General features: G+C 43.2%; 1 protein-coding gene across 1 annotated transcript in view; it reads right to left on the bottom strand.

Annotated features, from left to right (window-relative positions):
- Window positions 1-207: 207 nt before the first annotated feature.
- The window catches only part of ODAD2 (outer dynein arm docking complex subunit 2), a 139416-nt gene continuing 128274 nt past the window's right edge, over window positions 208-11349 (bottom strand). Inside the window, exons 18-20 of the mRNA XM_045289841.1 lie at window positions 3130-3318; window positions 1820-2041; window positions 208-252 (exon numbers count right to left, since the gene is read on the bottom strand). Of these exons, the coding sequence (XP_045145776.1) occupies window positions 208-252; window positions 1820-2041; window positions 3130-3318 (456 nt within the window). The remainder of the gene's footprint in view (window positions 253-1819; window positions 2042-3129; window positions 3319-11349) is intronic.

Below are 11349 nucleotides of genomic sequence, written 5' to 3'. Positions count from 1 at the left end.
ATAACACTGGAACTTTGAACTTCTTAATCTTGAGATGTTTCATATGTTGGCCACATCTAGATTTGACTAGAACTGACGAAATGGAGATTTCAATAGCTTTGTCTGGAAGATGAAATCAACTTTGCCATACCACAGAGCTCACCACCACCAAGGTGACTCTGACTCACAGCGACCCCTACAACGCATGGATGACCAAACTTATCTGGCCTACCGCCTCTTCTCTGCAAAAAAGAAAAACCACTCAGTGCCCTCCTGGCAGTGAAAAACGGATGCACACAGCCCACAATCCGGGATAAAGGTAGGTATCTGCCGTTGCAGTGTCCAGTGTCCCCAGGGAGCGGAAGTGCCTATTTTGGGAAACACTGCCTAGGTTTCCAAGACTATAAATCTGTATGGCAGCAGAGAGCCTCATCTTTCTCAAGTAGGGCAGCTGGTGGGCTTGAACCTTTGTCACACAGGTCACTCTGAGTCAAAATCGTACGGTTGGCAGTCCATCAGCAGCCAGTCAGTGCCACCAAAGCTCCTTTGGGGCATACATTTCAAAATATAAAGACATCTGATTGTCATAGGCTCCACTTGGGGGAAATAAGCAGAAAAATAATATTGTACAAGAAAACAACCTCTAGAAAAGAACCAGTATTTTAAATCTTTATTTCCTACTACATGCAAGCTGCCAATTCAGTGCACATACTTTTCCTGTTTATTATCATTAAAATAGTGAATTCGGAAGCGCTAGGTGATTTCGGGCATGTCGTTATATTAAAGTTCATGTGCAGAACTCTCCTAACCGTCTGTTGTGTAACTTGCTGTCACAGAGTCGATGCAGACGCCTGGCCACCAGGTGGGCCTGAGTAGCAGTGTCCTCCACAGGGGTTAGTTGATTTTCCCAGAGTAGATACCAGGCCTTCCTTCCAAGGCACGTACGTGTGTGTGTGTGTGTGTGTGTGTGTGTGTGTGTGTGAGAATTTGAATTGCCAAGTTTTCAGTAAACAATTTGTGCCACCCAGTGACTCCTCGGTGTTGGGTAAAGGCACAGAAGGTGTGACACAGTCAGATAAAAAACAAATCTTGTCTTTGAATTGGTCCTTTGTTGTCCTGTTGACAGGAACCTTGGTGATGCTGTTTGGTAAGCACTGGACTGTTAATGAAAAGATACCAGTTCAAATCCACCAGCAGCTCCAAAGAAAAAAGGGTTGCTATTAGGTTGAAATTGATTTGATGGCAATGGATGGGCAGGGCAGGGCAGGGCAGGGATGGGCAGGGCAGGGCAGGGTTGGGTAGGGTAGGGTTGCATTGAATGGTAAGTCCAGTTGACAGCCCGTTCCTCAGTTAGTGCTGCTCTTATTGACATGTTATCTATGCCCATGTTATTGCTAACCAAAAGGTTGCAGGTTTGAACTCACCCACCTGGTCCTCCAAGAGAAAGACCTGAAGACCTGCCCCTTCAACATCACCACACTGGAAGCCCTATGGAAACGATCCTCTTTGTCACACAGGTCACTCTGAGTCAACACCGACCTGACGGCACCAAACTCAAACGACATCTGGATCTGACCATCCAACATTACTTACATGCGAACCACTAGTGGTCGTTCCTGCTCTGTGCACCTGCTTTAATCACTTCAAATTCCAGAACGACGACTTACATTTTCACGGGACACATGTCATGCTCTTGGGCCTTAGAAAAAGCCCATCTCCGTTTAACTTCTCTGTGCCAGAGCCATGAGAACTTGGCTCGCCTAAGTACTCTCTGAAATGAAACCGTTTCCGGCCCACACGTATCCGGCGTGAGGTGAACCACGCAGCCATCACACCGTACCTTGACAGCGCCGTTCTCGTGCATGGTGATGCAGTTATCGGCGTCCTCGGAAAGCTGGTACAGGGCCTGGGCCGTGGCTCGGTGCACGCTGGTGTCCTCTGACTTCAGGTACCGCACGAGTGGAGCCACCGCTTTGTGCTCGCCAAAGGCCACTCTGTTCCTGCCCCACATGCAGCAACGTGAGATAGCTTCTGCCAGGTGACGCCTCAGCTTATCGTTATTCTGCGCAGAGGAGAACAAGGTGCGGAAAAGGTATTGTAGCGGCGCTGGGAGGTCAGGCAGATGTGCGATAGGGAGTAGAAAGCCTCATCGGTCTCCTGCGCAGTCGCTAGTGTTTCTTAACTGCTGACCTTGTGGTTAGCCACGCAATAGGTAACCACGCTGCCGCCAGCGCTCCTTTCACACCACTGAACAGGATCTGATTTTCTCTTTAAGTATGCCATTCTCTTGAACAATATAACAGTCCAACTTGGCGTCCCTAAGTACAACTGGCAGGTCTCTTAGGAGCTCAGTACTGGCCTCCCAAAGGTCTTTTAGACCAAGCAGCCTTCCAGTGTTTGGATTTCTGATCTACAACATTTGTTCCAAGTGGTAGTCCAAGCACTACTCAAGTACATCTACTTCTGATCACGGTGAAGTCGTTGTCTCTGAGGCCTGCTTATTTCATCTGGCAAAGCCATAGATAAACAAGACAGTGCTTGCCAAAGTCTTCCAGCTCGAGAATGCCATTGGCCCAGGCTTGTTGAGCTGGGGGAGGCAGATTTAACGTACAATGTTGGCATAAGCAAGCATTTTAAGGATAATAATAGTGATGATGGGGGTAAAGATGAGGGAGCTGTGGGGAGGGGGGCAGAGTCCTGATGGGGTAGATGAGAATTAACATCTTAGAGTATTTATACTTGCCACTGTTTTAGTTGCCTGAGGCAAACAGAAACAGCCTTTCCCCCCTCCCCACAAAGATCTTATATATTAATACTTAAAATTTTAAAAATATTTTTGCATCTATTACCAAGCCCCCAAATACCAAATCCCCAGGCAGTGAATTGATCTATCCCACCCCGTAGCACCCCATCGAGGGTTTCTGAGGCTATAACATCTGGATGGGAGTAGAGGGCTGCATCTTTCTCAAATGGAGTGGCTAGTAGGTTTGAACCACCCTCAGAGAAACTAAATGAGCTGACCCAAACCACAAGACTCAAATGTGATGAATATTAAACGTAGTAGCCTGACCTTAAACTCACTGGTTTTGCCACTAAGCGATGCCATTGTTTAATGGCACTTATGTTATTTTTAAAAGATGTGTTACTTACCGTATTTGCTAGTTTAGACAACAAAGGGACAACTCCATGATCTGTAATAACAGCTAAATTTTCTTGATCTTTGGCAATATTGGTAATAGCAGCACAAACACTCGCCAATACTTCTTTGTTTTCGGATTTCAGTAAATTGACAACAAGTTCCAAACCACCAACGAAGGAACGGACCATTTCTCCAGCATCCTAGGTAAAAAATAAAAATGGAAGATAAAAATTAAAAATAACCCTACATTTATGCTTTTTTTTTTCTTAAAAAAATCAGGAATCAGTAATATGATTATGGGGGACAGCTTTGGCATGAAAGACAAACTCGATTTATTTCCTAATTATACATAATGCTATGTAGACATGTATTATGAGGGTTAGTAGAGAATATTGCTACAAAATCATCACATCTGCAGTAAACTAATACACCAAATGTGAAGATGCTGTTTTCTGACATACAAGGGGTACCTCCCCCCACTCCATCACTCTCTCTCTCTCTCTCTCTCACACACACACACACAAAACAACAACAGAAAAAGGCTCTGGTGGGGGGAGCTTTTGTACTACGAGTTTTTCCCGCTAGGTAAGCCTCAAACAACAAACTCTGAGTGAGTGCACCCAGTAGCTTCACCTGGGAAGGTTCTCTGTGGTCTGTGAATTTTTTTGGAAACACTCTTGAACATTGTTTTTTTGTGCTGTCTGATTTAACTCATTCGGCTGTGAATTTTTGTTTCCTGCTCAGAAAAAAACGCTACAGAAACTGTTGTGCTGTTGGACACAGCTTACAAGGACGGCACTATGGGAAAAAACTCAAGTGTATGAGTGGGTTTCTCCGTTTCAAAAAAAGGTGAAATGTTGATGGATGACAAACCTCATTCTGGGTGTCCATCAGCTTCCCGAAGGGACCAAAATGTCGACGCATAGTGCATTTGGAATTTTTTCCACCAGGTCAGACTGTTCATCAAGCTTTCTACTCAAGAGTTTCTGAAAAGATTGCATAGTACTTTGTGACAACAAAGCCCTGATTTGTGACAGATGAGGCACTATTTTGCCACCACGACAATGCACCAGCTCACGCAGCCATCTCAGTGTGCCAGTTTTGGGCAAAAACCAGCATGCCTCTCTTGCCCCATGCACCTGACTCACCGACCTTGTGCTGCATGACTTTTTAGTTTCCGTAAATGCAGAGGGACATGATAGGACAGTGATTTGACGAAGTAGAAGAGGTGAAGGACAAAAGGAGGGAGGTGCTGTCAGCCATCCAAACAGATGATTTTGAAAAATGTTTCCAAGAATGGAATTGCAGATTTGACAAATGTATTAAGTGTAGTAGAGAGTACTTTGAAGGTGAGAAGGTTGTTTTGTTAAAAAAAAAAAATTTAATTCATAGCTTTCGAAAAAACCTCCATTCTTTTGAAGGGGGGATTTCGCTCGTACGCTCCACTGAGACCTACACACTTTGAAAGGTGGTCTCTTCTCCTCTCGAAGCCTCCCCTTCAGAACCTGGAGCTCTTCCACTGTCGCCACATCAAAACGGCTCCCTCTTCGTAATCTTTGTGTGTGAGAAACAAACGAAGTCCGAAGGGGCAAGATCAAGGCTGTAGGCTGGATGGGGTACGGTTTACCACAGAAGGTCTCCTAGAACACCTCTTCCTGTCCTAGAAGCATGAGCAGGGGCCTCGTGGTGACAGTAAAAGAAATTTCCCAAGACGAGAGAGCGACTTGCCTGCCAGCCTGGCTGAGAAGAAGCCTGGTGGGAAAAGACTGTTTCCTTTCCATCCGATTCCCTAGTCAAGCCCACAATGGTGAGTTGTGTGTGGTCCGTGCAGAGGACGATCAAGCCCAGCAGGGGAGTGGCGTGTTGTGGAATGGGCATCTTGAGTCAGAACAGGGGAAAGAAAGATGGAGGGTGCAGGCAGCTTTGACCTCTGCCTTGTGAAGATCGACCTTGTGCTGGTGTGGTGCTGGATTCTCCCTCCCACTAGTCCTCCGGTGGAGGTCCGTCACGGGCCCCCATCATTTCCCCACTGCCCCTCCTAAAACGCCGCTCTTCCGCTGGACCCAATGTTTTAAGAAAGAGTGCAAAGACCTCAAACACAAGCAAAGCAGAAAGATCGGCTCAGAAGGTTACGGCCACCATTGCTTCAAACTGCGTGAACCAGAATGATCCTGAGACTGGGGAAAACTTGGGCGTGAAAGCCCTGGAGTAGGAGCCTGCTGAGGAGATTGGATTGTTGTCAGGACCGTGGGGAGTGACACACATTCAAAATGGCGTGGTTTGTCACCATCAGAGTGGGGCTCCGTGGTTTCCAACCCTGTCAGTCAAGAAACTTGGTTGCGATGTACCGTGCACACTGCCTGTTTTCGACGAGGGAGATGATGTTTTTTTTTCCTTTCCCAGTTATTTTTCTGGGATAGCCATATTTCACAAACTCACGTCAGTTCTGATTTTGCATCCTCGGCCATGATTGACCAAGGATTAATAAGTTCCAAGTATCGCTTAGGGTGTGACCTAATGTCTGTACTATTGTGTATGCTCAATGGACTAAATTTAACTGAATTTATAAAGATGGAGGAGAAGGTGGCCTCTCGGGATGGTGCAAGAGATGAACTCACTTGGTTGCTAGTTCAAATCTACCTTGATGTACCTTGGAACAAAGACCTGGTAATCAACTTCCAGAAAATCAGTCCGTGAAAATCCTCAGGGGCACAGTTTTCTCTGACACACATGGGGTCACTGTGAGACATTGCTGACTCAGTGGTCCCTGGTGAGGTGGGAGGCATCTTTAGGACACTGAGTCACACCAGTAAAAGGGGAAGAGCAGTAACTGTGGGATGGGATGTAAATGGAGATAAGCTCAACAGGCCAAGTGCCAACGCATCCTTTCCACGGCCAAGAAGACCTCGCAAGGACTCGCTCACGGCTGTTATCAGTGGAGACAGTCAGCTGTAGCGCTGGAGCCACTCTGGGAAAATCCACAGAAGTGATCGCATCTGCCCCCGCTCCAAGAACTCCCTCAGGTGCATGGTATGAGATACAGGAAGCCAAAGTCTCAGTGAGCTCATGGGCATGGCTCCCCGAGGTCTTAAGGTGTTTACAATTCTTGGGACAGTGAAATGTTCAATCCAAATGCCTGCAGGCTCCTCCAGAGTTTGTTTATTTGTTTTGAAGGTGAGATTTCTTTCTCTTTTTTTCCCTCTTTAGGTTAAACGATTTTAAACATATGACGTCTTACCTCCATAGTTACGGTGGAAAGGAAGACAGTATATTCAAGGATGGAAAAAGCAATTATTCTGCCAAAACTGTCTTTTTACTAATGCTAAACGACTGGGCAAATTCACCACATTTTCCACCTTCTCACATATCTAAGAAACTAGTCTTTTCCAGCTTCACCACTGGTACAAAGCTGGTTGTGCATAATTCAAATGCGCGTCTGCACTGGGAAAACTCTTAGCGACAGCAATGGCCATATGAGACAATGATGCCAGCCTGGTTTTGTCAGGTTGGAGTGGATGTCTTAATACATCGTTCTTAACATCATGGCATCCCCATTTTGTAGATGCGGAGGCAATAAATTTATTAGATAATTATTAAGGACTCATGGACAGTTATGGACAAAATTAAAAGTGAAACTTACACTTGTGATTTTTCTGATCCGTGTCTTTCTGCTGTGCTCTATGATCAGAGACCCATTGCATAAAGTCAATTTTGATTCACCGTGACCTTATGGGGCTCAGTAGAGCTGCCCCATGGGGGCTCTGAGGCTGTTGTCTTTGCAGAAGCAGACTGCCACAGCTGTCTCTTTCAAAGCAGGCGGAAGGTTCCAACTGCTGACCTTTAACCATGGTCCACCAGGACTCCTGGTATACTTTGGAGCATGAGCCTGTGCACTTAGGATTATAGTGCTCATATTTACCTCATATCACACTCTCAGGAGAATCTTTGCATTTAAGGGCTCTCCAAAGAAATGAGGCCATTTTGTCAAAGCCATTTCCTGACAAAACTAGTCATTGAGCATGAGAAAACAAAACACCGTCTTCAGGCTATTAAAATAAAGCTGGATTGGTTGGCTAAGTAGGAAACGGTGTTAAGTTCAAACGGAACAAAACTGAGGACACAAACAAGGGGAAGATGCAACATACAAATGACCCATTAAAATTCAACTAACAGGAAACATTAAGACATTATTTACAGATTAATGGGTAAAACAGAAAACTGGATGTTTTGGCAAAGAACAATTAATCTAATGGGTCTGAAATTCCCTATCTGCCTCCAGTAGAAAGATCTGGCCATTGTCTGATGAGGTGAGATACGCATAATGCAACTTCAATGCACATCTGAGGCCAGTGTAACACGACTTAAAGTGAGTTTTAACTGGAGCAGCTATAGAGTCACCACTTTGTGACGTAAAGAGAGCATATAATACAGAGGGGGGTATTAGAAAAAAGACTTTAAAATAGCATCCTGCTGATAAAAAGTTTCAAAAACGTGACCTCCACAGCAGAATAACCAAGCCACATCAAACCAACCCACCACCATTGCATGGTTCTGACTCACTGCCACCTACATTGTGTCCGAGGCTGTCAACTTTCCTGGGAACACATGGTCTCACTCTCTCCAGCAGAGTATCGGGTAGGCTTGAACTGCTGACTTTGCGATTAGCAACCAAACATAGCAATGTCAGAAAAACCAAAACGATAGGCAAATCTAAAGCGTGTGTTTCAAAGACATACTCAACAGAGTACATTTCTAAAGGCAGATTCAATAAATTACACCCCTTAAAAAGTACAGGGTCAAAAAAATACTAAATTCAATGCCATTGAATCAATGTCAACTCATAGTGACCCTACAGGAAAGAGTAGAAGCAACGGTTTCTGAGACTCTAATTCTTTGTGGGAGTAGAAAGCCTCATTTTTCTTCCAAGGAGTGGTTTCTAACTGCTGACCCTGTGGTGAGTAGCCCAAAGAGTAAGCACTGCGCCACCAGGGAATGACAGATTCTATTCCAACAACTCCGTCCTAAGGTGGTTCTGACATAAGCTGAAGTACTGGATATATAAACAATATCTGTGGTTTTCATTATAATCATTCTTTATTACAGTGGAGCCTTGATGGCTGTAGGTTAGGCACTGGGCTGCAAGGTTGGCAGTTCAAACCTACTAGCAGCTCTGTGGGAAACAATGAGGCTGTGTCCATTAAGATGGACAGACTTGCAATCCTTATGTAGGGTCACTGTGAGTTGGAATCAACTCTATGACAGTGGATTTGATTTTGGTTTGGGATTTATTTTCAATATCTTTATAAATCTGATTGATCTCTGTCTTTTGGATTTGGATACAACATTTGCAAATATATGTTAACATTGTGTGTATCCATGCTACTAATGATAAGATGTATAACCCCCTCCCTTGCCCTGTCCCCCAAAATCATAGAAAACAAAGCAAATGGTCCTAAGGTGACTCTTTGTAACTTGAATATTTCATGATGTAGGAACCACCTGTATGCCCAAAGAACAGAAAGGCTGTTGGTGTGGCGCTATCACAATAAGACCTTTGTCATATTCTGAGAGTTTAACAAGTGTTTTAGCTTAAGGAATATATGTGTGTATACGTAGGTGTGTGTATAAGTTAACACTATATATATGTGTGTGTGTGTGTATGTGTGTGTGTGTGTATGGTGCAATAGGGTAGGCGTTACAGTAAATGATAGTCCTCATAGTCTAGATTGATATAGCATAAAGTTCATTATATTTCAAAGCAACAACGTTCCTTTATGTAACAAAGTCACCAGAAAAACCAAGAGACTAAATTTAGGGGTTCTGATTTTGTGTGTGTGCTTCCTCAGCTTAATTTTAAATTAAATTTTTTTTTCTTAAATATCACAGGCATCTGTGACTTTTCCATTTTACCATGTCTGATGGAGATTCTGCTTTAGTGTCAACATTCCATCAATAAGGAGGTTTACACTCTGAAGGACTGTTGCAGGCCCAGAGGCTCAGAGCATTAATTAAAGGACATTCCTAAGCAACGATGTATTTGCAAGAAATTTATAACATGTACAAGGTGCTAAATAACTGCAAGTCATACTATCATAAAATATCTATCACTTAGTATGATACATTTCTTCCATATATGCTACTTCCCCCTTGTACTCAGTAATTCACAGGTAAGATGAGTAAAGCACTTTCCTGCTAAGACTCCATCAAATTAGGAATTACCTGGAGTGGGGTTGAATTACCTGGATCCAGCTAAGAAAAAAAAACACACTAGAAAGAATACAAAATCTACGTATATGAATTATAATATCCAAAATAGGGGTCTCCGACTTAGGAAGCTATTGTTTTCCAGTCTCTTCTGTTGTTGGGCCTGTTACAAATGTTTTCCCATAAAAATGTTGTCAGTTGCCCCGTTCAGCAGATGAGTCCATTTAAATCATCGTGAACCCAAACATTAACGTTCTGTTAATATAACTAATCCTCTTCTACACAAATGCTCTTCTCACATTTAAAGCCAGTCCACTCTGTTGTGGTGAAATAGCCCCGCTACCTTCAAACAGTGTTTGGTATAAAATGATTTTAATGGGATCCTTCGTCAAGGTCCCTCTTGCGCACACCAGTGTTTAACGTAGATGCAGTTGTAGTCCATCTAGAATACGGTGACCAGATTCTGACACTGGTAAAGCGGGACACCATCGATAAAACTCATATCCTGGTGAAATAGCCACATGGCAGCCGAAAACCGTATACCCTAGCTTGTCACGCATTCTTTCCAAAAATCGGGACTTTTTTAAAACACTGCGGGACGCGGGAAAAATTGTTAAAAATAGGGACTGTCCCCCCAAAAGCGGGACATCTGGTCACCTTAATCTAGAACAGAGTGTCTCTGAATGCCCATCGCCTGTGATCTAGACACCATACTCCCTCTGGTAAGGAAGGATGGCTGCACCATCTATTTCATCCGCCACATGACACTATTGGTTCACATTAAGATTGGAAGTCAGCTGAAACTTCCATCTTTTCCCAATGAGTCACTCCACAGCCAGGATGCCCACATTATGTACTTAGGGGGTTTCTATCTACCCTTACTGAAAAAATAAGGCTGAACAATTTTCATGTAAAAGAGGTGATTTTCTATGAAATACTGTTCTATGCGGTTCATGTGAGAAACCAAGTGAGTTATTTGTATATTTTAAAGTAAATAATTTATCCAAACATGATTTTTCACAAGTTCATTCTTTAGAGAAACAGCAAGTAGAGTTGTGATGACAATAATTCTCAAATTTGGTTGCACATCAGATTTACATGAGGAGTTTTTAAAACTTCTTAAACCCAGACTGTTTCCCAATGCCAATTAAATCAGAATATTTGGGTGGTGAGAGCAGCACCTCTAAATGTTAAAGATCTTTTTTTTTAATGTGAGCTGTTATTTGTGCTAATATTTTCTAATCCTTTTGGGGGGAAATTTCTTGTTGACAAATAAAGCCTTACTAATAAAATGCATTGCAGTTTTCCTTAAAAATAAAGCCTTTCTTATTTCTAACCAACCAGAACACACAAAACCAATGGTATTCACAGAGCAGAGAATTTCTCAGCGGTTCAGATATCATAAATGTTATGTCTTCAAATGTCTGTTGTTAACTGCCATCAAGTCAACGCCAACTCACACAACCTGAGGGACAACGCCAACACACGGGAGGTCCTGACCCTCTTCATTGATCCTTGGGATGCGTGGGTCCATTGTTTCAACTGTTGGGCCAGTCCATCTCCTTGAGGTTTTCCATCATTTCTGCTGACCCTCCACCTTATCAACCATGATCACTTTTCAATCATGTCTGGAGGGATGCATAGCTCTAAATGCTTTCATTTAAAAAGAAGAAAGATCTCAATCACCTAAACTTTCCACCTTAAGAAGTGAAAATAAAGGAAGAATAAACTAGATCCCCCAAATAAAGAAGAATATAATTATGAGTGAAGCGATGATAAATGTAAGAGAGAATAGGAAAACAGTACAGAACTTCAACAGTACCCAAAGTGGGTTCTTTAAAAATGGTCAACAAAATCGCCCAAAGAGAAACAGAAAGATCACTCAAATGACTAAACTGAGGGGTGAATGAAAGGCGTCCCTAGCGACATTGTGGAAATAAAAAACAGTATGATAGAGCCAGTCAGGGTGCGGTGTAGCAACGATTAAACATACAACTTTCCTCTAGTTCTTTTTTTTTTTTTTTTTT

This window comes from Echinops telfairi, unplaced genomic scaffold (assembly GCF_000313985.2).
Source record: "Echinops telfairi isolate 266 unplaced genomic scaffold, ASM31398v2 ScPeMD7_31;HRSCAF=116, whole genome shotgun sequence".
NCBI classification, from domain to species: domain Eukaryota; kingdom Metazoa; phylum Chordata; class Mammalia; order Afrosoricida; family Tenrecidae; genus Echinops; species Echinops telfairi.
The sequence above is the reverse complement of the archived record's forward strand: the minus strand, read 5'-3'. Positions and strand labels throughout refer to the sequence as shown.